Here is a 25,477-nt window from a genome sequence, read left to right as displayed (position 1 = left end):
CTGTCTTTGTCTAGCATGGGACCAATAAAACAGTACACACAGGTATTTGGTTTGGAGAATGACAGTAGAATGTCATGCCCGTCAGGACCCCCTTAAATCAGGAGTAGTTACGTAAAAATGTTAGCTTTGGAGGGAGAACATTAGATACGGTGGCAGCTGTAACTTTTCCTATCTATAGCTAAGAGCTTTTTTCCATTCATAGGCATGTTTCAATAGATCCTAATTCAGAAGGAGAAGAAACTTGGAGAAAAAGCTCTCCCAGAGAGAAGGAGGTTCAACTGAAAAGCCCCCAGACAAACAAAATCCTAGACTTCCCATGAAGATGTTAAAAAAGTATAGTGATGGTAAAGTTACATCACTAGAAAAATAACTTAATAGAGCCTCAGCATCAACAAGCATGGAAATAAGCCTGATGATACTTTTTTCCTTGTATATATTCAAGTTCTAAGAATTAGATTCAGTGTAACAGTAAAGGTTGTGAGTTTAGTACAGGTAACAGCTGAACGCTGTTGCGTGTTTCCTTGCAGGTATGGGTATGTGTGGAGCACTTCCATACCTTATTTTGTGTGCATGCTAGATTTGGTGACAAAACTACCCTTCAAGCCACCTTCAGAACAGCAGAACTAAAGACTCCAAAATCTTAGATTAAATCTAAATTAATTAAAACTAGGAAGTTATATACTATTGGAATTTATGTCACAAAGCATGTATTCTGTACTTCACTAACTTAATCTTGATACAATGGTATTTATTTTTCAAATTACCGAACACAGATGCCATTTCAGAGTTGAGTTAGATTATTAGGACATGACAGAAAAGTTGATAGTAGGAAACAAATTTTGGGTTAGTTTTCAATAGATACACAGAAGATAAGTTCTAGTCCCGGACTTTAAGCAGGTAAGCAGATGCTGAGGGAAGTAGTTCATGCAGTTGCTTGTACTGGAAAGATCACATATTTTTGGATAAAGAAGATTTTATATAAAGAAGATATTATTTCATGTAAAGCAGACGTCTTTGGGATCAAATTGTTCTAGTGCCTTCAGCAAAAGGAAGAAGAAAAACGGTTGGAAAGGCCTTCATACTTCAGAAACACTTCCAAAGCATCTACTTCTTAATAAGCACAGTTCCCAGAGACAAAGAAAAAACCTTCAAAGAAAGGTTTACCTTAGAAATGAGAGGATTCAGGGAAACAGTGAGAGCAATCTGATGTGGAGATCACTTACACTTTCAGATTTAGTTGGGAATGGAATTTTAGTTGTTTGAAGAGTTGAGAAAGTAGGTTTACTAAGCAGCGGCAGCTGGAATCATGGTAAACGAGGTTAAAAAAATCAATTACACATTTTTATTGAGGATACCGAGCATGCAATAACTTCAACCACCCCACTTTTAAGTAGGCACAGAAATGGGAAGAACTGAAGAATCTCGCAGAACTTCTGCTCAAATTGGTGCAGAAAAGAATCTGATCAACCTGGTTCTAGAAAGAATTTGCAGTGAGGGCTTTTCGTTAATTATTAAGTTTGAATTACGGCTCAAAACTAGCTCTGATATCATGCAGCCAAGTGACCTTGGATCTGACCACTATGAAAGGAGCAATGTGAGAAAGAGCTGTACGAAGCCTTGGCCGGGGGTTTCCCATCTTAGCTTAGGAGCTGCATGTAAGCCTAGGCCCTTGGCTCTGATCCTTGCCTGAGCTATGCTGTAGCTGTGCCTGGGTTCAGCCTTGTACTTCGCTGATCCCAGCCTTGCCTCACTGACCTGACTTCTTGGCTTGTCCTTGGACCCACTTCATTATTACAGATTTGTGTGGTGATCATTGAGCTATCGGCTGAAACATCCCTAGACCAATTCTCTTCTTCTTCAGGTTCCGTGGGATTCTGACCCTTGTCAGCATGCTCACTGCCCCCACCTGCCTTGTTTTGACCCTTGGCTCCCGGCTCACCCTCCCTTGGGGAGCAACCTGCTCCTTTACACCCCGACAGTCCGGTCCCTCCTTGAAAGAGGTGTCCAGGTAGAACACCTCATATTCTGGAAAATTGCTTACAAAACTTGTTATAAGTCTTCTTTCCTTATGACGGTCAAGGAAAACTTTGAAAAATTTTGTTATTACACTTTTTCTTGTCACCTTCGTAATTCTGCTCTGCTGCAATATCTGTGAAGAAGTATTTAAAGTCAGCTATTCAGAATTCAATACACACCGGACTATCCTATGAGTCTGCTACATGCCTAGAAGTTTCAGATTTCATCATGAAGCATGTTTCAACACAGGTGTTAGAAGTCATAGGAATTTAAAAATTCTACAAGTTCAGGTTCCACATTTTTCAGGAAGGAAGACAATTAGCATTTAAAATAGATGTCCATGAAGTCGATTCTTTCTAGTATTTCAAACATAGGATATAGTCTTTATTTTGGCGCTCTCTTACTTGTAAGAGAAGGCAAGAAATTAGTTTAAATCTGTCCATATATTCTGGGTAGACTCTTTAGTACATGGTTGATAGAATTTTTAATTTTTTTTTTCCATCTTTCAGACAGTATTTTCATTTTATTAGAGAGATACTGTTAAGGAAAAAACAAGGTACTAAATTTATGGAGTACTTTCAGATAATCACAGATTAAGGCTTCACAGCTATCCACGATGAACAGTCTGCTTAGGCACAGTATAATGTTATTTTCCTGCTGTGTCGGATCGTAAGATTTGTTTTCTTGTGAAAAACTAGGAGACCTCTGAATCCCAGCTTTCTCTCCACAAAAGAATGCTGAAGAAAGAATAGTAGCAGTAAGATAATTCTGATTAAAGCTGACTATGAGTAGGTACTTTGAGAAATTTTGTCAAGAGCTGTAAAAGTACTTGATTAATCATACACAAATCTATCTGTATTGTTAGACAGTTACTATACATGTCAGTATAATGCAGCTGTTCTACAGTGCTTTGCATTGTAAAAGTAGGACAGACTAGAATTACTAGAAGTCACCAGGTTATTTCTTAATCAGAGTGGTGCTGGTTAATATTTGCCAGGAGAGATTTCTGCCTTTTTGCTCTCATCACTGACTAAACAAAAGAGAGAGGAAAAACCCTCCAGAATGGCTCCTTCAGCTGGGTGGGAGTCGCATTGACTCCCATGATTGACAAACTTAAAACTGTTTCAGATACTGACAGCCCAGGATATCTGCATCTCCACTTTACCTGGATTAGCTGTGTCTGGAATAGTGAAAGTACCTTTATTTTGTCAAATTCAAGTTACTTTTTAAATGTCTAGTGTTTAAAATAAAAGCAGCAAGTTCACTCTAACCAGAAAAGTTCTTTATTATAAAATAAAACTATAAAAACCTGATGGCAGGATGCATTTTCTGTGCCTTGTTCTTGCTGTCATTCACAGTAGATCTAAAAAGCTAAGTTGCAGGAAGGGGCAGTAAAGAACTGGGATAGTAAAAGAAGGGATTTTTCAGCTCTTCTTCCTCAGGGCATAGATGCTCTTTCTAATGACTTATCTAAAATTGTATTTCCTCAGACCATTTGTTCAAAATGAAATATCTCTCTTACCTGTAGTTTGTTTCACCTGACAGAAATACAGTTCTGAATTTATACCAAATATAACCATGATGATTTGGCTCCCTTCTCCTTAGTTGTCTGAGACAGAAAATTACAGTGGGCCATTCTTTTCTCTAGAAACCTCTGCATTCACAGTCCTATTATATTCTTTAATTTGCATGTTATTTCCATCTTGATTGACTTCCCTGCACGTCACTGTTTTTTTAGGAGTATAGGTCCTTATAGGTCATATGAGAAGTATTTCCAAATCTGTTTTGTAGAATTCATTCATAGAATCATCGAATCATTTAGGTTGGAAAAGACCTTTAAGATCATTGAGTCCAACTCTAAAAAATTCATTAAATAATACTGATACACCTGGCATTCAAAGTACCTTTCTAAATTGCCTTCTGCTCATCTGTTCTCAGTTTTGGAACTAGAGCTGTAATACCTAGCGCTTAAAAGCCAGAATTACTAATTAGTCAGTGTCAACCAGACCTCTTTCAGAAGCATATCTAAATATGTCAGGAGATTTCTTTGGCCCCAAATGTACAACGTTAGGATATATCAGTATAAAATACACATTCAGAGTTCATTGCTTCACCTGCTTAGTTAGTATCTTCAGCTACAAACATGTATCTTCATTGTCAAGGAGTCCAGATTTAAACAAAAGCATGAACTGTGTCTTACGATATTCACTAACATAAACGTTAGCTTTATAAGAAATCCTCTGGGTTGGTGAATGAGAAGCTCAGCATCTAGGTTTGACTGATATGTGGTATAATTCTGTCCTACATAGACAGTACTCTTAAAGAGATCGTTAGGAAAATAAACCAAGAAATTATCACACAAGGTAATGTAGGGTCCTTCTTGTAAATGCTAATGCTAACAGTACAAAGACAGCTTAGTTACTGTTGTGCTAGTAGCATCTGGGAATGATGCAAGAACATTAGGTATGCAACTAGTGTTTCAAAGCATGTACTATTAGCATCTCAAACAAGGCACTTACAAAGAGTGTAATTGGATAGCTGATGAATTGAGAATGCGTCTTCACAATTTCTTTGATTTGCCTTTCTTCCAAATATTCTCTTTGGTCTTCCTTCGGATTTAGGATAGTCTTTGTTCTACAGCCACGGGGCTCCCCTTGAATGAAATGTGAGAGTTTTAGCGGCAGCACAAATGGTCAAATAGCAAGCTTTTTCTGAAATTAAGAGATAATACAATTGTAATAAGAAATTCTTAATCGTCATTGACTACCTGATAATGATAAACTGGTGCTTTATACTTATTTTGTGCTCCAACAAATGCAACAACAACAGCAATTATACCATTTCAGCATATATTTCCCCAACTTTCAAAACCCTGATGAAGCACAGCAGTACACAGCAACATACTAACTACAAGACAGAGTTTGTAATGCAGAGGTTTATTAAGTTTGACCTTTTTCTTTAAATGGTATACGTACTAAAAATGAAATGCAGCAGTGGTGCTGTATTGTGTGATACCATCTTCATTCTCTTGCTGTACAAAGTTCAGTCAATGGTTATTACCCAGCCAGGGCAAATTTGCTGCTGAAGTTGGAGATACTATTATATCAGATCGTGCACTGGTGCTCCCACTGCTGTGCTGCAATATGTTCACCTGACATTAGCCAGCTACAAGAGAGAGAACAGCAAATTCCGTTCACGAACATTTATCACTATCAACGACAGCAAGAGAGCCTTGAATTGAAGGTGACTTATATACTGCCTGTCTTTTTGTTTTGTGAGCAGAGTCACATTTGCAATCAGGTAGGTAGAGAAGAAGCTGACCCCAAACTGACCAACCCTGGAGACACCAGCAGGAGCAATGTCTCTATCAAAGCTCCGCTGCTGGACCTCACAGTAGTAATGGGGTCAGCTTTGGTCACCCTGTGCCTGAATCCGCGGTGGTCGGAGTGCAGTTGTGCTTGTCGGGTCAGTCGTTCCCAGGATCCGGCTTGTTTGGATCAGTCACGGCCTCGAGTCTGATTTTGTCCAGAGACCACAACAGAAGGCTTGAGCATCCTCAGGATGTACTTAACAATTTAGGCAGTGGCTGAGTCACATTAATAGCTAGATTACTTGCAGCCAATGAATTGCATACTGGCTCCCTCAGAAAAGTTTTCTTGCTGAAATAGAAAGTGCTGATGAGCAACTCTTTCAGCCTGGAAGGCAGGCGTCTTCTCCTCTTCGTCCAAGGGCTGATCTTCAGTTTGCACAGATTCAGTGGTAATAAAGATAAATAGAGCTGAAACCTTACTGCTTGTATATTTATACACACACAGACACGCTTGACTGTGGCATATGGCTTTTTAAACTGAGTGAAAAAATACAAATAATTTTGGATATATGTCTTGAGAGTGAAGGACAGAGAAATGTAATTATTGTTTCGGATGTATCATTAATACTCCAGTGTATATTTTGGATTTTCACTTCTCTCTGATTTCTAATTTCTTGCTTAAGATGAAGATAGTGTAGGATGAATAATTGTTTAATCAAGAGGAATTTAGTAGGCTTTTTAATGTAGTCATGTTAGACTGTATTACAAAGCAAGAAAAGTTATCACAAGATTTGAATTATTATCATTAATTAATTTCCCATTTACATTCTGGGACATCCCAGGATTTAAATTTTACAGTTATGACAAAATAACAAAGACAGGAGATTCTCACTCTCCTTTAACTGAAACGCTACCTGTATAGGAACGCTCCGAGGTAATTATTTAATTTCAAGAATAAGCTTGCAATTTCTCTGGGAGAATGAGAGATACGGGCTTAGTTGGTATAACGATCAGACTAATATGGACTTGCTCATAATCCTTTCAAGTCAGAATAACACTGCAAGGAAACACATTTCATTGAAGGGACACGTTACAGTGTAAAGCCCCTCCTGTTGATCATTTAACAGTAACCAAGTCTGAAACCACCTAAAGATGTAGAGTTCCTATTTAAGATACGCTACTACTTAATGCTCCTATTAAGTTACGCCTAAACAACCCCCTTTATTCACCTGTTTTGAATAAAGACCATGAGAGCCTGGTGTCTCACTACTAGCTGGTTTTATTTTGCCCACAGTTCTCTCCTGTCACAGCTGTGGGAAGGAAAGAAGACAAGAAACAGAATAAATGATAATTTAGACTGACGAGAATGATTTAGAAGATTATGGAAAGATTATATTTGAATTTTCCAAAGGGAAGTGATGGAAAAAACCATACTGTAGCCACATTTCAGCTTACCTTAGCAGAGCAACTATTCTTCATCAGCCAAGTCTGGCAGTAAAAGAATCCCTGTCATCACTTATCTTTCTGCAGAATTTATTCTATGTAGGTAACCTTTAAACCACGCTTTTTTTAAAAAATCAGCCCATCACATGGTTTAGACGAGCAGCAGGAGAAGGAGAGTAGAGAGAAATGGAACAAGACTCCTTAGGCATGGAGCAAGTCAAGACAGGCGCCGACAGCGTATTATTCTGACATACCACGTATCAAAGGCTGACTGGGATTGCTAACCCATACATTAGAGGCAAGCAGCCTCCTCATTTGTTGTTCAGAAACTATGATCCTGATCCTGCACTTCAAATGAGCTTTTATAATAATTTATTCTTACAGGAGGTAAGTAAAATGCTGCCTACACAAAACAGTGTTGACTTATATTGATATTGCACAAATATAAATGATAATGTTAAGGGTAAACTTACAGAATCACAGAGTGTTTGAGGTTGGTAGGAACCTCTGGAGGTCATCTCATCCAACCCCTCTGCTCACGCAGGGCCACCTAGAGCAGGTTGCCCATGACTATGTCCACTAACAGCTGCTCTGAAACGAACTCATCGATGGGTGACATCCCTTTGCAATAACATAAAGTGGACCACAGCCCTCTCTCAGAAAGAATCTTAAAGCTGAACTTTCTACAGGAGCAGCTGATTCCACCCATCGCACATGGCCTCAGCTCAAACAAGACCGAAGAACAGAAATGGAAGATATCTCCATTTGTGAATGGGGGGGTGGCTAAAGTGCATTCATGGACTGTTCATGTTTCTGAATGCAAATGAAGATAGTAGCACCCTAACTTGTAAGATTAATCCATTAAAGCAAAAGAGAAGCTTAAAAACTGTGTTAATAATATACTAATGAGGATTCCTGCTTGGTGCTTGCACTATTGCTGCAGTGGGCAACGGGAGGAGTACGGGTCTCCGTGTATGCCCTGCTGCCCATCTAAGAGCTGGGACACCAGAGTCCAGCAGGAAGTCTGTCGAGTTTGCAATGCTGTTAGAATTCACCAGATGGGGCTAATACAGCAAATATAAATATTCTCTATAGAACTCATACTGAACAAATACCTATAGATAGGTAGAGAGAGCAATATACATTTGTATGTATGACATAGGAGTTTTAACCTTCTAAATGTCTTTTTTTTTTTTTAAGTTAACCCCCTCAGTGAGTCCATTATTTATAAAAGATACTTTGTTTCAATCATTTTCTATGAATCATATGTATAACTATTCAACCATTCACCACCAACCCACAGACCAATAGGTGTCTCAGGAAATCTGTAGGTTAGATCAGGCTTGCTTATTTTAATTTTTTTTTTCAATCTCTAAATAACTATAAAACTACATATATAAAAATGGAAGGGTATATGTTGTCTTCAATTCCTAGATATTATGGTTTTTTCTGTTTAAATAAAAATACAAATAAAAGTTGTAAAAAATAGTTCAAGCTTATAAATGTGTACAGTTTTCCCTTTTCATATGGTACACTGATACAGAGACTGATCCTGTCTCCTAAGTCCATCTCACAGATTTAGTTTCACGTAGAGACTCTGAACATATTTAGACATCGTAGTAAAGTTTTAGTTAGCTGATCTGAACAAAAGAAAATCCCTGCATGCCAGTGCATCTATCAGATGTTCTCATCTGTGTCAAATCACTGAATCGGGAAGTTAGTATTTGAAAATTGAAAGCAATTGCCTGTGAAAGATATCAGACTGACGCTCTCTATATCCTACCATGCCTTTAATAAGCAATTCTATCATTATTACTATCAAAGGGGATGAAAATACATTTAGTACGTGTCTACCCTATATTTGATTTTAGCAGGTTATACCTACTTATGAAAATAAAAATAACAGTGAACAAATAGACATCAGATGGCATTTAACTCAACCGACTGAACAGCGATTGGGCAATGGCATAAATCATGTTATACCTAGCACTTGGTCATAGAAAGATGGAGGCAAAAGACAAGGAATGTAACACTAATGTGCATACTTGATTAAATGATTACTGATTAAGTATATGTTACATATGAACACAATATAGTATGAGCTGGATAAGGATGATAGTTTCAGGTAAACCAGAAAAGCAGGGACCCAAGGGCCTACTCTACATAGGTAATCTTCAAACCACACTTTTCTTTAATAATCCCATCACTTGCTTTATATATGGAGCAAGAGAGAGTAGGAAGAAACTGAACAAGTCTCACTGGGCATAGAGGAACTCAGACTTCCAGTAAGACAGGCAGTTAGGCTGCTGAAAGCCTGAGTGCTGATAATTTTTTATGATTAATTAGATTTTTTGTGTGATGAAATTATAAGGTACATATGATAATGACATAAGAATACATGCATCATAGCAATAAATCCCCATTCTCCTCAGCCAACCTCTCTTTGTCTTGTAGATGACAAAATCCCTATCATAAAAAATATTATCCCACTTTGATGGAAAAATTGCATTGGGAAGTATTGTCTAAACAGTTACACCGTTCCACTCGCCAGTCTTCCAGTTCCTAGATATGAGTAAGTTCTGGACACCAGATGGATGAGGAAGACTTGTGAATTTAACTTACGCCCTTCTTGACTTGCAAACAAAAGCCATGAGCATGACCATAATAATGACCATAATGAAGCCAGCACACAATTCAGAGAAATAAGCTCTCCTTTCTTTAAACGTGCAATGATTCAACTAGTGCTGAACGAACAGCCTGTGCTATGCAGTATCCAAAGCTCCTGTGCTTCACTGAGCTCATAGAAAAACACATAAAAAAGTCTCAGTAGAAGGTCATCTATCTAAAACTTCAATGCTTCATCTAAAACAATTTGGAGACAGTCATTCAGGCCATGGAACTGAAATCACACTTATGACACTGATGGAGAATCTCCTCCTATGACTGGACAGAAAGCAGATAGCCATTCTTCTTCTGAAGCTCTCTGCAACATGTTTGAGATAATATCGTCTCATGCAAGAAAGGTGATAAGGGAATGTAGAATGTGCTAACAAGTTTTCAGTCCCTCTTTGAGAAACCACCAAAGCAACAGAGAAAGATCTCACCATCAGTTAGGTAGATGACCTGGGGGAGACTGAGGAACCTAGGATAAATTTAAGACATCCATGCACATACCTCTCTTAAGTGCAAAATGTACAGAGGCTCTTGATTTTGGTCACCTTTTAGAGCTTACCCACTTCTTTGCTTTAGACTGGTAATGCTTCCCTTTCCTTGGCTGTTAAAGTCCGGTCTTTCCAAGGACACGTTTCTCAGCTTTTCTTATTTCCTATTCTGCTTAGGAAGTCTTAAATCACAAAATGGCAGCCGCTTTTCTTGCACAGATGACTGTTAACTACTGTTGCTCACAGCAACTACAGGTTGCTTGTCTGACCTGCAACACCTATCAATAACCATGTATTATCATAACAGGATAACACAAGCTTCCCAATGAAAACCAGCTGAATGAAATAGCTGATTCTGATGGAAGAGAAAATATTTTTGAAGAATTTACATACTGAATCTTTTGTTGCCTAAGTTACAAACGCACAAGAGTCTATTGCAGACTGCAGTTCAGGAGTGTTCTTGGCCTCCTCGATGGCACTACATTCTCACACTGCAGCACTGATAAGCATCACTGTCTAGAAATTCCAGTTTTGTAAGAAACTCAGTCATTGCTGCTGGCCAACAATCAGACCTTACTTATTCATAGGTTTGTCATTCCTCAGCTGGATTACAGCAATTCCGTAGGTATGGATAAGATGTCTTCCATATTTAGGGAGTTTTGAGAAGTACATAATGCTGTAGCTCATCTTAGAAATGCAAGCTATTTGTAGGCATATCAAACCAATCTCTCTGCATTTCCACAGAATTTAAATTAAATTCATTATCTCAGTCTTATCTTCAGTGAACATAATTTCCAGGACAGCTACAGTATCAAGATAAGAACTGTTGTTGACAAGAACAGCACTCTTCACTATGGAGGTAAGGTAGTCTACGTTCAGGAGACAACTTACAGAGAGCTGATTGCAAACAGCAAAATGAAATCTTCCAAAGACAAAACAGAGTTCATTGTCATCCAAACCCAACTGCAAAGCAGATTTCTCTTACCTTGCCTTCTTCAATCCAAATGTTTGTTTTTAAAAACATCCATTTAAGTAATAAACCCCCCTAACTATGAAAACAAAACGTTTCACATGCTCTTCTTGCTCTTGAGGAGGGATGAGAGTACAAACAAAATGCAATGTGTTCTAGCATAGCAGAAACTTACTTGATGACATCCTTTCACTTTGTAATACATATCATAATGCATTATTTCATGTATTTAGTGTTAAATGTATGTAGTGGTTAAGAAGAGATTCTTGATGCAAACAAGGAGCTATGAAACTATGCCATAAACAATATTTTCTCACAATGAAAGCAAGTTAGACATACTTTAAAGTCCATGTAAGTAATTGGAAACATATTTCCAACACTGTAATTCTTTTTCTTTTCCCCATATTAAATGGCACTTGCATGCCATTCTCACCAGCATCAATCTTTTGGCTAGTTCAGATGTGTCGCTTACATATCTCTGTAAGCCTCTGTCTGTTAGCAATTCACACACATTCAGAGTTTGTGAAAATTTGACAGACTGCAAAGCTTTTGTCTCTTTTGACTCTTAAGCCAGTCACACACTAAATGCCTGAATTGGTTTTGGCATCAGAAGTCTAAGCAAGACTTGACAGACCTACTGTAGTTGACAGACACTGCAGAGATGGTCTCCTGATTCCTGCATCATGATCTGCAGGCAGCGCACGCTAGAATAGATACTGTTTACATGATGGAATAAGGGTGTAGTCACCATCCTCTTTTTTTTTTTTTTTGGCTCAGAAGAGCTGGTAAAAGCATCACTAATATCAGTTGTTGCACTTTTAGGGAAGGAACAGCTGGCATTCAAATTCAAGCAGAGAAAAGTTTTGTTGATAACTGTACTTGTATTGTGTAAGTTTTAAGGCTGCAGTTTCCTCATGGCCAGCAAAAGCACAATTAATACTACATCCTGAAAAACTGCAGGACCGATTTATGCTCTGCATAAATCAGTCTCAAAGGACCACACTATTTTATTAATGTTAGTGAATTTTGCTCATGTCTGTTTTCCAATTTGCCAAAACATTTGCAAGAAGTAAAGGCAATGATACAACAGTGATTCTGACTGACTTCTATTTATTGGTTGTGCAGTGCATACAAAACAACACATCGAGGGGTGTCCTCATGGGATCATTTCAGAGCAATCAGCTTTGGTTAGCTTGAAACAGAAGATTTTACAAGTGGTACAGAGAATTTTTTCATAAGACTTATCTCTGTCATCTCTTTTTTTGCCCCATTCTTTAACCAAGTATTTGATGAGTATTGTTGATGGAGCTGTACAATAGCGTTCTTGTGACTTGCAGCTGTGTTTTTCAAATGAATATTTGTCTTGGATTCTCTGTGGAATCTCTCAGCAGCTTTTATTGATGTTTCTTGGTAAATGTTAAACACTACATCAATTCTTTGACTTTCTGCACCATCGTGTACTGCTGATAACCAGGTACTTGTTAACTTTGTTTATTCTTTGGATCACACTCATTCCATCAGTGACAGATGGCCTGCTGTGGTTTTAGTACAATTTGCATTCCACACGGTCCCTCTACCAAAGCTGCCTACTTTGTTCTTCAAAGTGATCTATCCAATGTTGTCAGTGTGTAATGAATAAGACATACTGCTTATGCCTCCTTGCAGCAACACTTTTTTTTTTAATTAAATCCTTTTCTGTTTTTAATATTATTATTATTTAGAGATCCTTGCATTTCCTGCTCTTCTTTTGGTGACCAAAAACATTCTGACCTTCTCTCTGGAAGTCCATTTGTGACATTTCGGCATGAAAGAACCACTCTCAAGACGATTCTTAAAATAATTGCAGGTCTGCTCACCTACTTTATGTGGTTTTAGGAGGTCATTAATACCATCTGGCAGGGCTGGCTGATAAGCTGACAAGATCTATTGGTCATTATTGATTGGCTTTATCTTAAGAATTTCAAGCAAGGCTTCAATACCTGGCCTTTTGGAAGTTTGATTATCTGTACTAGTTCAGATATTCACTGAGATACGTACTCTATTCTGCATGAGTTAACCTGGAGATGGTCAGCTGTTTCATGTCTCTCAGCTACCTTATATTTTGATGGTAAGCAGCAAGATAGTATTTAGCTGCAAACTAAATCTCTTTGAACTACATTGATTTGAAACTAAACCCCTTTAACCTCCTGGAGTCTGAGCGGACTTCTGTGGTTGAGTTGATCTAGTGGAAAGAAAGGGAAGTCCTGCTTCCCTCCAGCTCTGCTGTGCATTCCTGTCCCCTCCCTTACATAGTCAGTGTTTTCCATTTAATCCTATTCATTTCACATTTGCAGGGAGTTTAATCATCTATCCATTTATCTTTCAGAAATGGCTCATCACGAGGTCAGATGAGCACTGCTGCTGGTGAAGGAAGTAGCAGCAGCAGATAGCCACAGTCAAGAAAGAAGAGAGCAGGACAACCCCTTTGGTAGCAGCCACATTAGAGCAACACAGCTACAGCGTGAAACTAAACCTTGAAAGAGCGTTTTGTATTGTTGATATAAGATGATCTAACTCTGTGCTGCTAATCTTCCCCTAGCTGCACATTCCTAACTCCTTCCTTATTTTGGCTCTAGCAATTCTGTGATGAGTTGGACCAGCCTGGTTGCTGATCAACCATTTGCCTACCTGAGAACCCATCATTTCTTTGTGTGTTTTAGTTTTAAAGTGGATCTGACTCACGTTTTGGTTGCATTATTACTAGAACTGCTGCAAGGGAGGTAACGGAAATACGTACCTGAAGATAGAGGAGAGGTCAAAGCCCTTTCTTACAGTTGGAGATCAGTCGTAGATTAGCTGGAGTCAATCATGAGGCTGTAGTTAGACAAACTCTTTAAGCTGAAACTGCTGCCAAAAGAAACAGTCCTGCCTCCCTGCCCAGTGAAAACAATCCTTTCCAACCCTATGCCACTTCCTTCTGGCATTGATCTGGTTCACCATGCAACACAGCTGGTTGTATAGGTGTATGACGATCAGAACAATGAAGTGAGTTATCTGACAACCAGTTTTTCAGGTTAACGTTTCAGGTTGACTCCCCAGCCTGGCTCTGTGTTCAGAGGCTGGTGGCACTGTCTCCTTCAGGGGCAGCGTGGCCTTGACATGAAGCGTCGAAGTACAGCTGCACACTTGTATTTGCTGTCTCTTAACCCACTCACCCATGGGACTCTCCCAGCAGGGTTCAGCAACCCCACCTGAGCAGGCTTTCGGGAGCTGGCAGGTGCGCTGTGGACAAAGCTGGCCAGGACCAAGGCAAACGAGCCTATGAAGGTAGCCAGGGTGGTGGCACCCCATTTTGGCTGCCCCGTGGTGGAGGCTCTCACCCGGGAGCCATCACCCCTACCAGCGGCGCTGCCCCAGCGCACCCTGGCACCGCTCCCCTCGGCACCTCAGGCGGCGGCGGCTACCGCTGCCAGGGGCAGACGCCCACGTCCTGAGGCGACGGGTCCCCGCGGGCCCGAAAAGCCCCTCCTCACACCCACCAGCCGGGGCCTGAGCCCCGCCTCTCTCCGTCCCTGACAGGGGTGGCCCCTGCTCTTCGCCGCCATCTTGAGCGGCCCCCCACGGCGGGCGGCATCCACCCCTCAGGCCCCGCCCCTCCCCGCTGGCCCCGCCCCGCCAGGGCCGGCCCAAGGGCAGGCAGCCCGGCGCATGCGCAGACGCGCAGTAAACAGCCGCCGCCGCTCCTCCCCCTTACGCCGTTTGCGTGGCCGCCTCCGCGCAGGGCCGCGCGAGCGCCGGCGGTGGCGGCGGCTGCGCAGTGGCGCTACATCCGGGCACTGGGGCAGGATGAATGCTCCTTTCCAAGATGGCGGCGGAGGGAGGAGGGAAGGAGATGAACGAGATTAAGACCCAGTTCACCACCCGGGAGGGGGTGTACAAGCTGCTGAGCCACTCGGAGTACAGCCGGCCTAACCGGGTGCCCTTCAACTCGCAGGGCTCCAACCCCGTCCGCGTTTCCTTCGTCAACGTCAACGACCAGAGCGGCAACGGGGACCGGCTCTGCTTCAATGTGGGCCGGGAGCTCTACTTCTACATCTACAAGGGGGTCCGCAAGGTACCGGGGCTCGGCCGCTGGGCTGCGGGGGGGAAGTGGCGGGGGCTCCGCTCCCGCCGCCCGCCGAGGGTCCGCCGGCTGCCAATGGGGTGTGGGAGCCCCGCCGCGGGGGGCTGCGCCGTGGGCGGGGGGCAGAGGCCGCCCCGCCGGGCCGCCTCTCCTTCGACCGCCCCCGAGTCGGCCTTGGGGCTGGCAGCTTCTCGGTTGGGGCCCGCTTGTGGCTGGGACTTCGGTCGCTCTGTCGATTAACTGGCCTGTGGGGTAGCCGTTAGGGGAGGGGAGTATAGGCCTGGGCTGGAGGGCTGTGTGAGGGGACCGGCGCTGGCTCAGTGCTAGCGGGCTACGTCAAATACGGTGTCACCAACGGTGGTGGTGGGGGGGGGCCCTTTGGAGCAATGCGATTGCTTGGGCCCTCCTTGGCGTGCAGGAATGAGGGTTGGCTCTCCATTGGCAAGGCAACCCTGGGCCTCCTTCACCTGCTGCTTCAGGTCTGAGTTTGCTGGACACTAATGCCTGGTGTGATTATGGTGGTGTCAAATCCCTCCTTCCAGGATCTTTCTAGCTTTGAATGGCTACAGTCTTCACTGTAATTTTAGGCCTTTATCGTGACTTTGAAGCATGGACTGATTTTAGGATTGTTTCTAAATGGGAGCAATGTAATGAGCTGAGTTTTAAATGTCAGATAATTAACACAGTGAAAGTTGCTTTTACAGAAAAGAACCATTGATGCACTTGAGAGATACTTCTTACCTGACGTTATTTGATGTAGGACTAACAGTGCATGCATTTGATCTCTCAGGTCACTATATTTATGAAAAAACTTTTTCTACTTGTTTCTTAAGGTCCTTGATTTTATGGGATTTGGAGAAGGATTCAGAATTTGTCGTGTGGAGTGAACATGCGTCACTCCTAACATATGTAAACACAGATATAATGATTGTCAGCTTTCTATTTTATGTTTCAAAAAGTGAGTGTTCATTATCTTACATACTTGGGACTCAGCTGCTATAATGTGAGTACCTTGAAATCTTCCTGCTCTTAGCCCACCATTCAACATGGGATGAAGGCACAGAGAACTAGTGTGCAAGGCTGAGCAGGAAGCTTGTAGATGAGCAAGGAACTATACCTGAATCTGCTGTGTCCTAAGCTAGTACCCATATCATTCTTCCTCTGTATAAAATGTAAGCACCAACTGGAGAATAAAGCCTACGTGGTTATCTGTCGACTGTGACTTAACAGATCTGATATGTCTTGTATAATTATATGGAACGGTGTGCGTGTGGATTTTCATTTCACCCTTTAATGAATTGTAATAATCTATTTATGTTTTAAATAATACTTGGACAATAGTTTCTTTAAGCATGCGATGTGTCTTTTGTATCAAAGAGTATTTGCTATTTATAAGCAGTTGCTATCTTTACTATTTACAAGGTATTGTGGGTGGCAATATCTCTGAAAATCTGTATCCTAAATTATTACCATGTTTGAATTCTGATATCTTATGTTCATTTTTTCCATACAAAGTAACTGCAGAGTTCTCTCACTTAGACTACAGAGCAGGCCTTTATGTAGTTTAGTAATGGTACATGTGATTCTTGCAAGTTGTCTTAGTCATCTCTTGCCACACTTCTGAAAAATAAAAATCGAAAGCCTGCAACTTCATTGAAAATAGCAAACTGAATAAGTTTTTGAAATTATAAAAATCACTTTGAGCTAAGTATTTTAATTTTTTTTAGATGCTAAAAGCTGCTGGTGTGATACACAGTAACTAAGAAAATTTTAGTTTGTCAGATTTTTAACTTGTGAGCTTTGAGGTGTACCTGTTACGGTGTTAAATACTTTTTTCTCTGAGTAGTGTAAAACATACGCATTGCAAGAACAGAATTAATTTCAATGACCTTTTACAGTGTTAACAATTTAAAATACACTGTATATTCTCTATGTATAAGTAAAATGAACCTAGAGAAAGAGCTGAAATAGGTTGAAACACACTTAAGGAAAATGCTTTAAATGAGAATGGGGAAGATGGTCTGTCTTAAACTTGTAATACTTGCTTCTTTGGAATTTATTTTGAAACTATTCAGTTGGAAGTCAGTGTTTTGTCTATGTACAAAGTTGACATAAGAACAGGCTGACAGTCTTTCAACTGATTATTTGAGCTTTTCAGAATCAAAAGTTATATCTTGTGGCTATTATGAAAGGGAGAGAGCTATTGCTACCTAAATTGACAGTATATAATTCTGCCTTAAACTGGACAAACTATCACACTCTGCATGCCTTCCTGTCCTGGGGGGCAGGAGGGGGAGAGGGACTTTACTTGTTGAAGACCAACCTATTTGTGATCCTCTGCATAATATAGATGCTAATAACTTCAGTTTTAACTGTTAATTAATAATAATTATCTAAGTATCCCTCTAAAAAGTTTCCCTAACTACTTTAAGAGGATAATTTTCATTCTGGCTAAGTTGTATTAGATTATTAGAGTATGAGTTAAATTTAGTGAAGCTGTGCTGTGTGTATATATCAGGTAGCTATGATTTTGTCTTTTTTTCATCTTTTTTTTTTTAAGGTCTGCTTCTTTTCTTGCTAAGAAAATGTTATATTTTTACTAAAATGAGTGAAAGAATCACCAGGATTTTATTTTAAGTAACCGCGTCTGTTAGATACTGAGATAATTCTTGCATCAGTAATCCACTGCAGATCAGTACACATCAAGTAAGAGTCACGCTTAAGCCATGAATGACCCTTAGGAATAAATAATGTAACATTGAGTCAAAGATACCACTTGAAAGGATATTTCTTGAAATCAATGATGCTAAGCTTTCTTCTTTTAGTTTCCCTTAAATCCTAAATACATTTCATCTGCTACATCTAGTTTGTAAGTCATCTTTTTAAGTAGACTGCTAATGTATGTGTTCTGTTTAGGCTATTTAACCTATATAAAGAAAAAATGTTTCCAGGGATGTTCCTATAACCTTGATCCTTCTTCCAAGGAGCTTGGTTGAAAAGTTACATCTAGTGTCCAGGACAGTGGTGTGGAGATTGGAGTACTGATAGACAGTGATAATAGTTTGGTAGAGAGACAAGAGAGAGTTTTGGACAGCATTTCAGGCTGTCTTCAGAGACTTTTTGAAGCAAAAAGTTATTTTCTTCCATCTTTGTTCTTTGCCTCGTTAAAAAGGAAGCTGAGTTTTTAATGTTTCATGTTTCCATGTTACCACTAAACTTTCCCATTACCATGAAACATGTTACCATGTTTTCCATGTCATAGAAGGCACATCAGTTATGAGCTGGTGCATTGTTGTTTTTATAACGAAACTTATGCAGCTCTCTTTGTGTTAATAAGGCAATGCAGGCTTCCAGAAAACTGCTGCTTTCTGATTTGGATCCACTGAAAAAAGAAATGAACCTATAGTTTAGTAAGGAGAAATTAAACTGTGATGGAATGAGATGTGGTTGCTTGACTTACGTAAGTATATAATTATTCTCAACTGTACTGAGTGTCAATGGGCTTTCCCTTTCAGTCCTCCTTAACTTTGGCTTTAAGGTTAGATGTGTACAGTGATCTCTTGTTAAACAGAACGGGTAAATTTTCATTAACTCAACTGATCTAGTGATGGCTGAAAATGATGGTCTAGCAGTATAGTATCCTCTTGGCAGTGCGCTCCTATCTCCTTGCTGTCTTTGGCAGTGCTCAGCCTCTGGTTGAGCTAGTTCAGCTTGCTAAACCAGCAGCAAAATACTTGCTGTTTTTCTGGGCAGATTTTCTCTTGATTTGGTGAGTTGAACTGTCTCGTCTTGGGGTCAGATATCAGCAGGCACAGTGAGAGCAAATAAAGGTTTGGGCATGGGAAAGGAACAAAGCTACCCCCTTCAGTGGCCTGGGCTGTCAGATCGGATTTGCTGCCTTATGAGGTCTCACCTGAATAAAGCTTCAGCCTTAAGTCAGATTCGAAATGATCTGTTCCTGGGGAATTGTTGACTTAATTTTGATTAAGCGAGGTATAGGTGTTACAGGAAGCCTTTTCTATTATTTTAGAGGTTTACTTCTTCGTGGAGTAGGGTTATAAGGTAATAATTCAAAAGTTATGATGCATTGATGCTTTGGATGGGTTGCCTTTTCCTGCAGCCCTGAATCAGGAGTGAGGACTGTTACTTGATTCTTGCTTATGAGACAGTCTTGGGGTACTTTATTATGGTTTGGGGCTAGCTTTGCAAAAATGATTTATTAGTTGATTCATTAGTCTTGAAAAGGAGAGCACTATCTCATCTTCCTTGTCTTAGGAATGACTGACAAAACAAAGCTTTCTAGATTGTTGCTGACATTAACTATCAAATTTGTTTCCCTTTCTATTAGGATGCTAGTGCATTTTCCTTTAAAAATTGTGTGTATGATAATTAATGTATTATTCAATGTATTTTGTAAAGGTTTCTGGGCAAGTTGGTCTGCAACTGTCACTGCAATACAGTCATATACAGGTACATATTAGTAATAATGTCACAAGGTACGCAGTCTTAGTTTTTACGTAACATATTGGGAAGTTGTGAAATTTGAATGTATAGTTTAGCTTATTACATTATGTTAAGCTTTTTGCATTGTATTTAAATTCTGACTACCTACTCTCTTTGTTAAATGTGTGGCAGACTTTCCTAACATTCGTTGTTTCATTTTTTTGGAACCTCTTTCTCACAACAAGGGGCTTTGTCTTCAGTTCTACTTTTTTTCTGCAGCTACCTAAAGCAGCAGTCTGTCAATAACTATACAATATTATAGTTTGTTGTAATGGTATTGGAGTAGAAACATATGTAGGTGGTAAGCTCAGGTTGGCGGAGGCATGGAGGGCAGAATCTGTTGACTATCTTTTAAACCTTATGGGGAGCAAGTGGCTTAGAAATAATTATTTGTACTAAGATGAAAGTAATCTCATATCGCAACTTCCTCTATTAAGAGTTAGGATACTGGCAGTTCCTGGTTATCAGTAAAAATATTGATGACGTGTAGGATTCCTTCCTCTGCAGTTCTCTAAATTACCTTTTTTTATGTCTGGCTTGATACTAGAGTCTTTGTTGTCCGGTTGAGAAGTGTTATCCTTGGTGTGGTGACTTTCGTTCTATAGATTGTTCATCTAGGATTTTGTCTCAACGACAGAATGATAATGGGTGGCATTTGTCACTGTGCTTAATATATTGCTCTGGGAAGAGTAGCGCGAGAAAATTCTGGATTGGAAGCTGGGATCTGTGGAGAAAACCAGCAGATTTTCTCAAGATGTGGTGGGACGGTGAGTTTATATTACTGTAGGTTTAGAGATCATTAGGCTGTGTCAAGCCTCCAGAAAAGATTTATGTTTTTTATAGCTCATATATGCTATTAAATGCTGAGATTTGTAAAGATGCACTTGCTCTGAAGCAATGTGAAGTATACCTACATCTTTGTGACCAGTTCTTAAACTTGCAGTAACAGGTTTTCCACAGACCCCCCCCTAAATAACTTATTTTGGTGCTTAGTTTTCTCCCATCCCTTCTCCCTCCCCCAATATCTAACTACACCTCTTGGTCAAGGAAAAAAAAAAAAAACCCAAACCAACCAAACAAACAAAAAAACCACCCCAAAAACCAGGCTGAATGCTGTTATTTACTGTGGACATAGAGAACAGTTGACTATTGCCTTTGGCTTCTACATATTTGACAACTTGTTAGTTTGTCCTCTCAATTTTCCTAAGGTAAATAAATCTAGGTCTTTTAACCTTTCTTCTCAGATGTTTGATTGCTCTCCTCTATATTGGCTTCTACCTAAACTAGATACAGGACTTCCATCGTGACTTCAGTGCAGAGTAAGGGAGAATTACTGCCTGCTGTGTCTGTATTCTAATATTCTCGTTAACATATTGAATAATGTTGACATTTCTGAATCCTGCTCATAGTGTTGACCCACTTGGATTGTTTCTTACCATATTGCTGCTTTCCCTCCATTTTTATCCATGCTCTGATTTTTTTGTTGTTGTTGTTTATAAATGCCATGTAGCATTTTCATTGAATTTTATTTTTTTAGTTTATTAGAAAGTGTTTTTATTTCCAATTCTGTGCTGAATACATCAATAAATCCTTCCAATCTTGATGTAATTCACAAATTTGACGTGTACTCTCCATTAACAAAAGTATCTCATAGAACTTAAAAATCACGTTGCATTTGCTGCTGACCTTTTTCTCTAGTCCAATTATTTTTTCAGAAGACAATTAGATTAGTTTGGTGCTTGCTTTTGGTAAGTTTACCTTGTGTGCTTTCTTCCCCTTTGTTTAGGTGCTTACAGTGCGTTTTGTTTCAGTGGTTTTGATACCAAAGAAAGGTTTACTACTATGACTGTTGAATTCTACTACAAAGTGCTCTGCATTTAAGTATCTATGTATACCAGAATCAAACATCACTCTTATTGTCAAAAAGATGACAGGCAAAGGTGGCTAATGGAAGTACCGCAGTAAAGACAGCAGAACTTTTCTCAAAGGTATCTGGTGCCATCCTGCACCTGGGATGACATTCTTTTTCTGTGCTGGAGCAATTTGCGTAGTTCACATTTTTCAGGTGTGGTGTCCCTCTTCAAAAGGGTGTTGTAGATTTCTTTTTTTTTTTTTTTTTTTCCCTTCCAAGAAATCCCTTAATTTCTTGCTGAGTTTTTTCTTCTCTATCTTGTAGAGAACTGTTGTTACGTTGGGACTGGATTCGCCAGTCCTGTGGAGGTATTGTGCCTAGATCTAGTAGTACTTTACCTGTTGATCTGTGCTTGTGAAGATATTTGAAAGTGTCTTGGAGATTTGTTTCAAGTGTTTAATGGATGGATATACTTAGCAGCTCGAGTTTTATGATGTAGATAGATGTTTTCTTTCTTAATTCTAGATAGGCTGTACAAAGGACTGCCAAGACATGTTACAAAATGTTCCTGTAGAGTTTTCTGAAAGGTGGGTTTTTTTGGTAACCCCTTTCTTTCAAGGACACTTCTGAAGGAAATAGTGAAGAGCTAATGTAGATTACAGGAGTATAGGTAGATTTAAGTGTTTAACTCTGTCGTGAGGCTTATATAGAACAACTAGGATGGGCTCAAGTAAGAAGAAATCTAAAGACTAAAAGGCTGTTTTAAAATTACACTGTTGCAGTGTTAAATGTTTCTTGCTGTGGAAGAGAATGAAATATCTGCACTTGATGGAGCTTGCAGGATGATTATTATCTGGGGGCTACTTCTGAGTTGTAGGTAGTGGCATTAGTCTGTAGTGCTTTTTACCTCTCCTAGTCTGTGCTTCAAGCCTATATCACAACTGTTTGACTTCAGTAAGCTATTGCAGTATATCTTCTGAAGGATTGCTCTCTTGAGGTAATATTCATTTATCTATGACTGCCTGTTTGTCTGGTGTGTTTGACAGTGAATACTAGGCTATGCTGGCCAAACCCCCAAATTGGTATGTAGTATTTTATAGGCAGTGAATTTTTTTGTGTGTATGATTGGGGTTTTTTTTGCCACTGCAAGTATAATTTGGTTTTTGTTTTGTATTGAAATGTATTTGTAGTAATATTGCACTTACATGAACTCAGTTGGGGTAATTTAAATTAGTGTAAAACCATTAATTGTGGCACTTATTCTTTGCAGAGTGACAAAATTTCAGTCATAATGCCTCACAGATGCAAATAATGGTCATTTGTAGCAAACACTTCTGTGTCTGTAGTGAGTTTTGTGGGCCAGCTTTGTCAGAATATTTACAAAAGGGTTACGCTATGTGCTTAAATTACAAGGAGTGTGCATTATGCTTTGACATCTGACAGTCTGCAAAACAGTTAACTAGTTAGCTGTTAATAGTTAAAATGTACATTGAAAATGCTTCAAACTATATAAATGTTGCCTAGACCCATCTCTGAGAGGATCGCAAGCCATAATTGTCTTGTTTGACATTCTAGAATCAAATTTAATGCCCTAGTTTTAAGTATTATTGTAGTTCTCTGGCTAAAGGGAACTTTCTTTTGAAGGACATGTATCCAAAGGCCACTTGCTGTCCAGTTGTCATGACTATGAGTTGACACACTTGGACAAATTACTATTTGAAAATGGTACCATTTCGTGCCAATAGTGCCTAATAATACCATTGTCCCCTTAGCTTAAGGAGACTAAACAGTAACATCAAATGTGCCGTACTGTAAGTTAAAGTAATAGTATTCTATTGTGTCCTTCTCAGAAATCGAGTATTTTTCCTTTCTTACTTCACCCCACTTGTAAGTCCAAATGTGTATCTTCTAGCATTGACACACCTCCCATTTCTTGTCCCCTGCAACTGTAAATAAAGCAGCTGCTTTTGCTTGTTGCAGCTTCTGTGTAGCAGACTGTTGGTAGACTAGATGTAGGCCTGTAGTCTTTGTGGGCAGGACCACCAGCCGCTGCAATTGAAATCTTTCCAGCGGCAGTGTCATAGCTTCCGCTGGGATTTTTCCCTTGCGTTATTCAGTAAAATTGTTCATAATGGAATGACAGATCTCTAATAGATATTTTCTGCAGATTGATTTCAGTTTTGGTTTACCAACTATAATCAGTCTTCAATTTCATGGGTTAATCATAAGGTTCTCATGTGGCTGTAATGGTCAAAAAAATAATACTCTTTTTTTCCATTTTTAATTCTGTGCGGATTGGAAGGTGGCTGTACTAAGCAGTTCTTGGTTTAATAACGCCTAATTTTTGTAAACCTAGAGTATGTGAAGTGCTATGTTAGACTAAATGCCAGTTTAAGCAAGAACTTTAACTTAAAAATGCCCTGGAGTAGAGAGAAAACATTGGATGTTATGAACAAACTTTCATTATCCCCGGTCTCCTAGGAATAAAAAAAAGTAATTCTTATCTTACAGGAAGTTTACATACATTTTGTCAGGAAAGTGATACCACATAAAACTTTGAGAGGACTCGGGTTTATGGCTTTAATGCTCTCTTTCAACTAAAGGAAGGGAGAGCAGTGACAACAGGAGACTGAATGGATGCCTATATATATTGAAACTATCTGTTAGAAATCCATGAATCTGGTGAAATAAACTATTGGAATGATGCCTTAAGGACACTTTAGGCTGCAGTCACAAGAATAACTCAGTAAATCTGAGTAACATAAATAAAGTCTTCTCTTCCTGACTTACAAATGTAACCATAACAAATATGTAATCCTACGAGTCAGTCTCATCATATTTTAACTGTGACAATTTATTTCTAAAGATTTTTTTATGGTCACAGTTCTTGTAAGTAAGACTACAATAAAAGTTGTGCAAGTTTGCTTTAGATTTGAGGTGGATATTAGACCATGACCCTGATACAAGTTTGAAGCTATCATTGAAATGAAATTTTGGCAGAAGTTGTTGTATTTTTTTGTTGTTGTTGTTTTGGTTTTTCTGGTTTTCTATTAGTTACTGTCCTCAGTATTATAGAAAAATAGTTATGCAGTGATTTTTTAAAAATAATATTCATAAGATTTAAATTATAGTTTAAATGTTTGGATTTACATAATTTAGTGGTCTGAATGGCAAATACTAGCTCTAAAACCCAATTTTAATACTGTATTGTGAAGCCATAGATAGAGGCTTAATCTGCATTTTCTTTCAAATTTCCACCTTTCTTTCCTGCTAGGTTCTATATAGCAAACAGTTGGCTTTATATTTCAGACTTTCTTTTTAAATTATTTTTGGACATTGGTGTTTTTGATTGTTTGTTGTGGTGGTGTTTGGGGTTTTTTGAGCCTTTTTAATGGGCCAGAGACCTTCAATAGCTACCTGTTTGCACTTTGGGTGTCAGGAGGGTCTATCTTTAAAAAATAATGTATGAGGACAGGAATAGTTGCATTGTTAGGCAATATCACTTTTGAAGTTTGGTACTAAGAAATACTGCATTCTGCAGAATACATACCTGTATTATATGTATAGCCCATCTTGCATGTGTCAGTATGTGTCAGTTCAAATTACTACTCTATTGCTTATAAATAATCAAAGTTCTTTGGGGTGTGTGTTGGTTTTTTGGTTGGTTTTCTTTGGTTTGGTTTTTTTTTTTTTTAAATGTGCCTGTTCAGTGTGGTGTATTGATCCAGGAGGAGGCTGTTTTTTTTTCTCAAAGATGACTTTCAGAAATACAGGGTGGAGCTTGTAAAAGAAAGATGCTTGGGTGGAGTAGGGAATTATTGCTGTTTAATAGCATTAGCTATATATCTCAACAAGTGACTTCTAGCAAAATCTTGCTGTTACTTCAGAATGTGATCTTATGCTCTATCCCTTCGAAAGGAAACTGTCTGGTTGTGTTCACATCAGTTTAACACGTGGGGATGGCCTGCCTTCCTCGCCTTCAGCAGTGAGACTGGGGTGCCTTGTACAGAATAACTTCTCTCTGTCATGTACAGCTAGCAAACACCTGCAAAGTTTTAAGACGCTGTTCTAGATGAAGTTTCCAACCTTCTAACACTGTTGGCAGAATAAGCTGCGCCAA

The 25,477-nt window shown here is 39.4% G+C and overlaps 1 protein-coding gene across 18 annotated transcripts in view; it reads left to right on the top strand.

Moving 5' to 3' along the window:
* Positions 1-14,669: 14,669 nt before the first annotated feature.
* WDR20 (WD repeat domain 20) overlaps positions 14,670-25,477 on the top strand; it is a 50,184-nt gene continuing 39,376 nt past the window's right edge. For 7 of the 18 annotated variants that reach the window (XR_014228908.1, XR_014228909.1, XM_082318486.1 and 4 more), the window contains exon 1: positions 14,681-14,993. Coding sequence is in view for 12 of the 18 variants with exons in the window: in XM_082318486.1 (XP_082174612.1) it covers positions 14,730-14,993 (264 nt within the window). In the remaining 6 variants the exon portion in view is untranslated. Of the gene's footprint in view, positions 14,994-18,373; positions 18,463-25,477 lie in introns of those variants that run through there. The other 11 variants (XR_014228904.1, XR_014228906.1, XR_014228907.1 and 8 more) reach the window with 6 other exon arrangements.

The sequence above is a fragment of the Platalea leucorodia genome (genome assembly GCF_965183815.1).
Source record: "Platalea leucorodia genome assembly, chromosome: 7".
In the NCBI taxonomy this organism is placed as follows: Eukaryota; Metazoa; Chordata; class Aves; order Pelecaniformes; family Threskiornithidae; genus Platalea; species Platalea leucorodia.
This window is presented reverse-complemented; position numbering and strand designations above follow the sequence as displayed.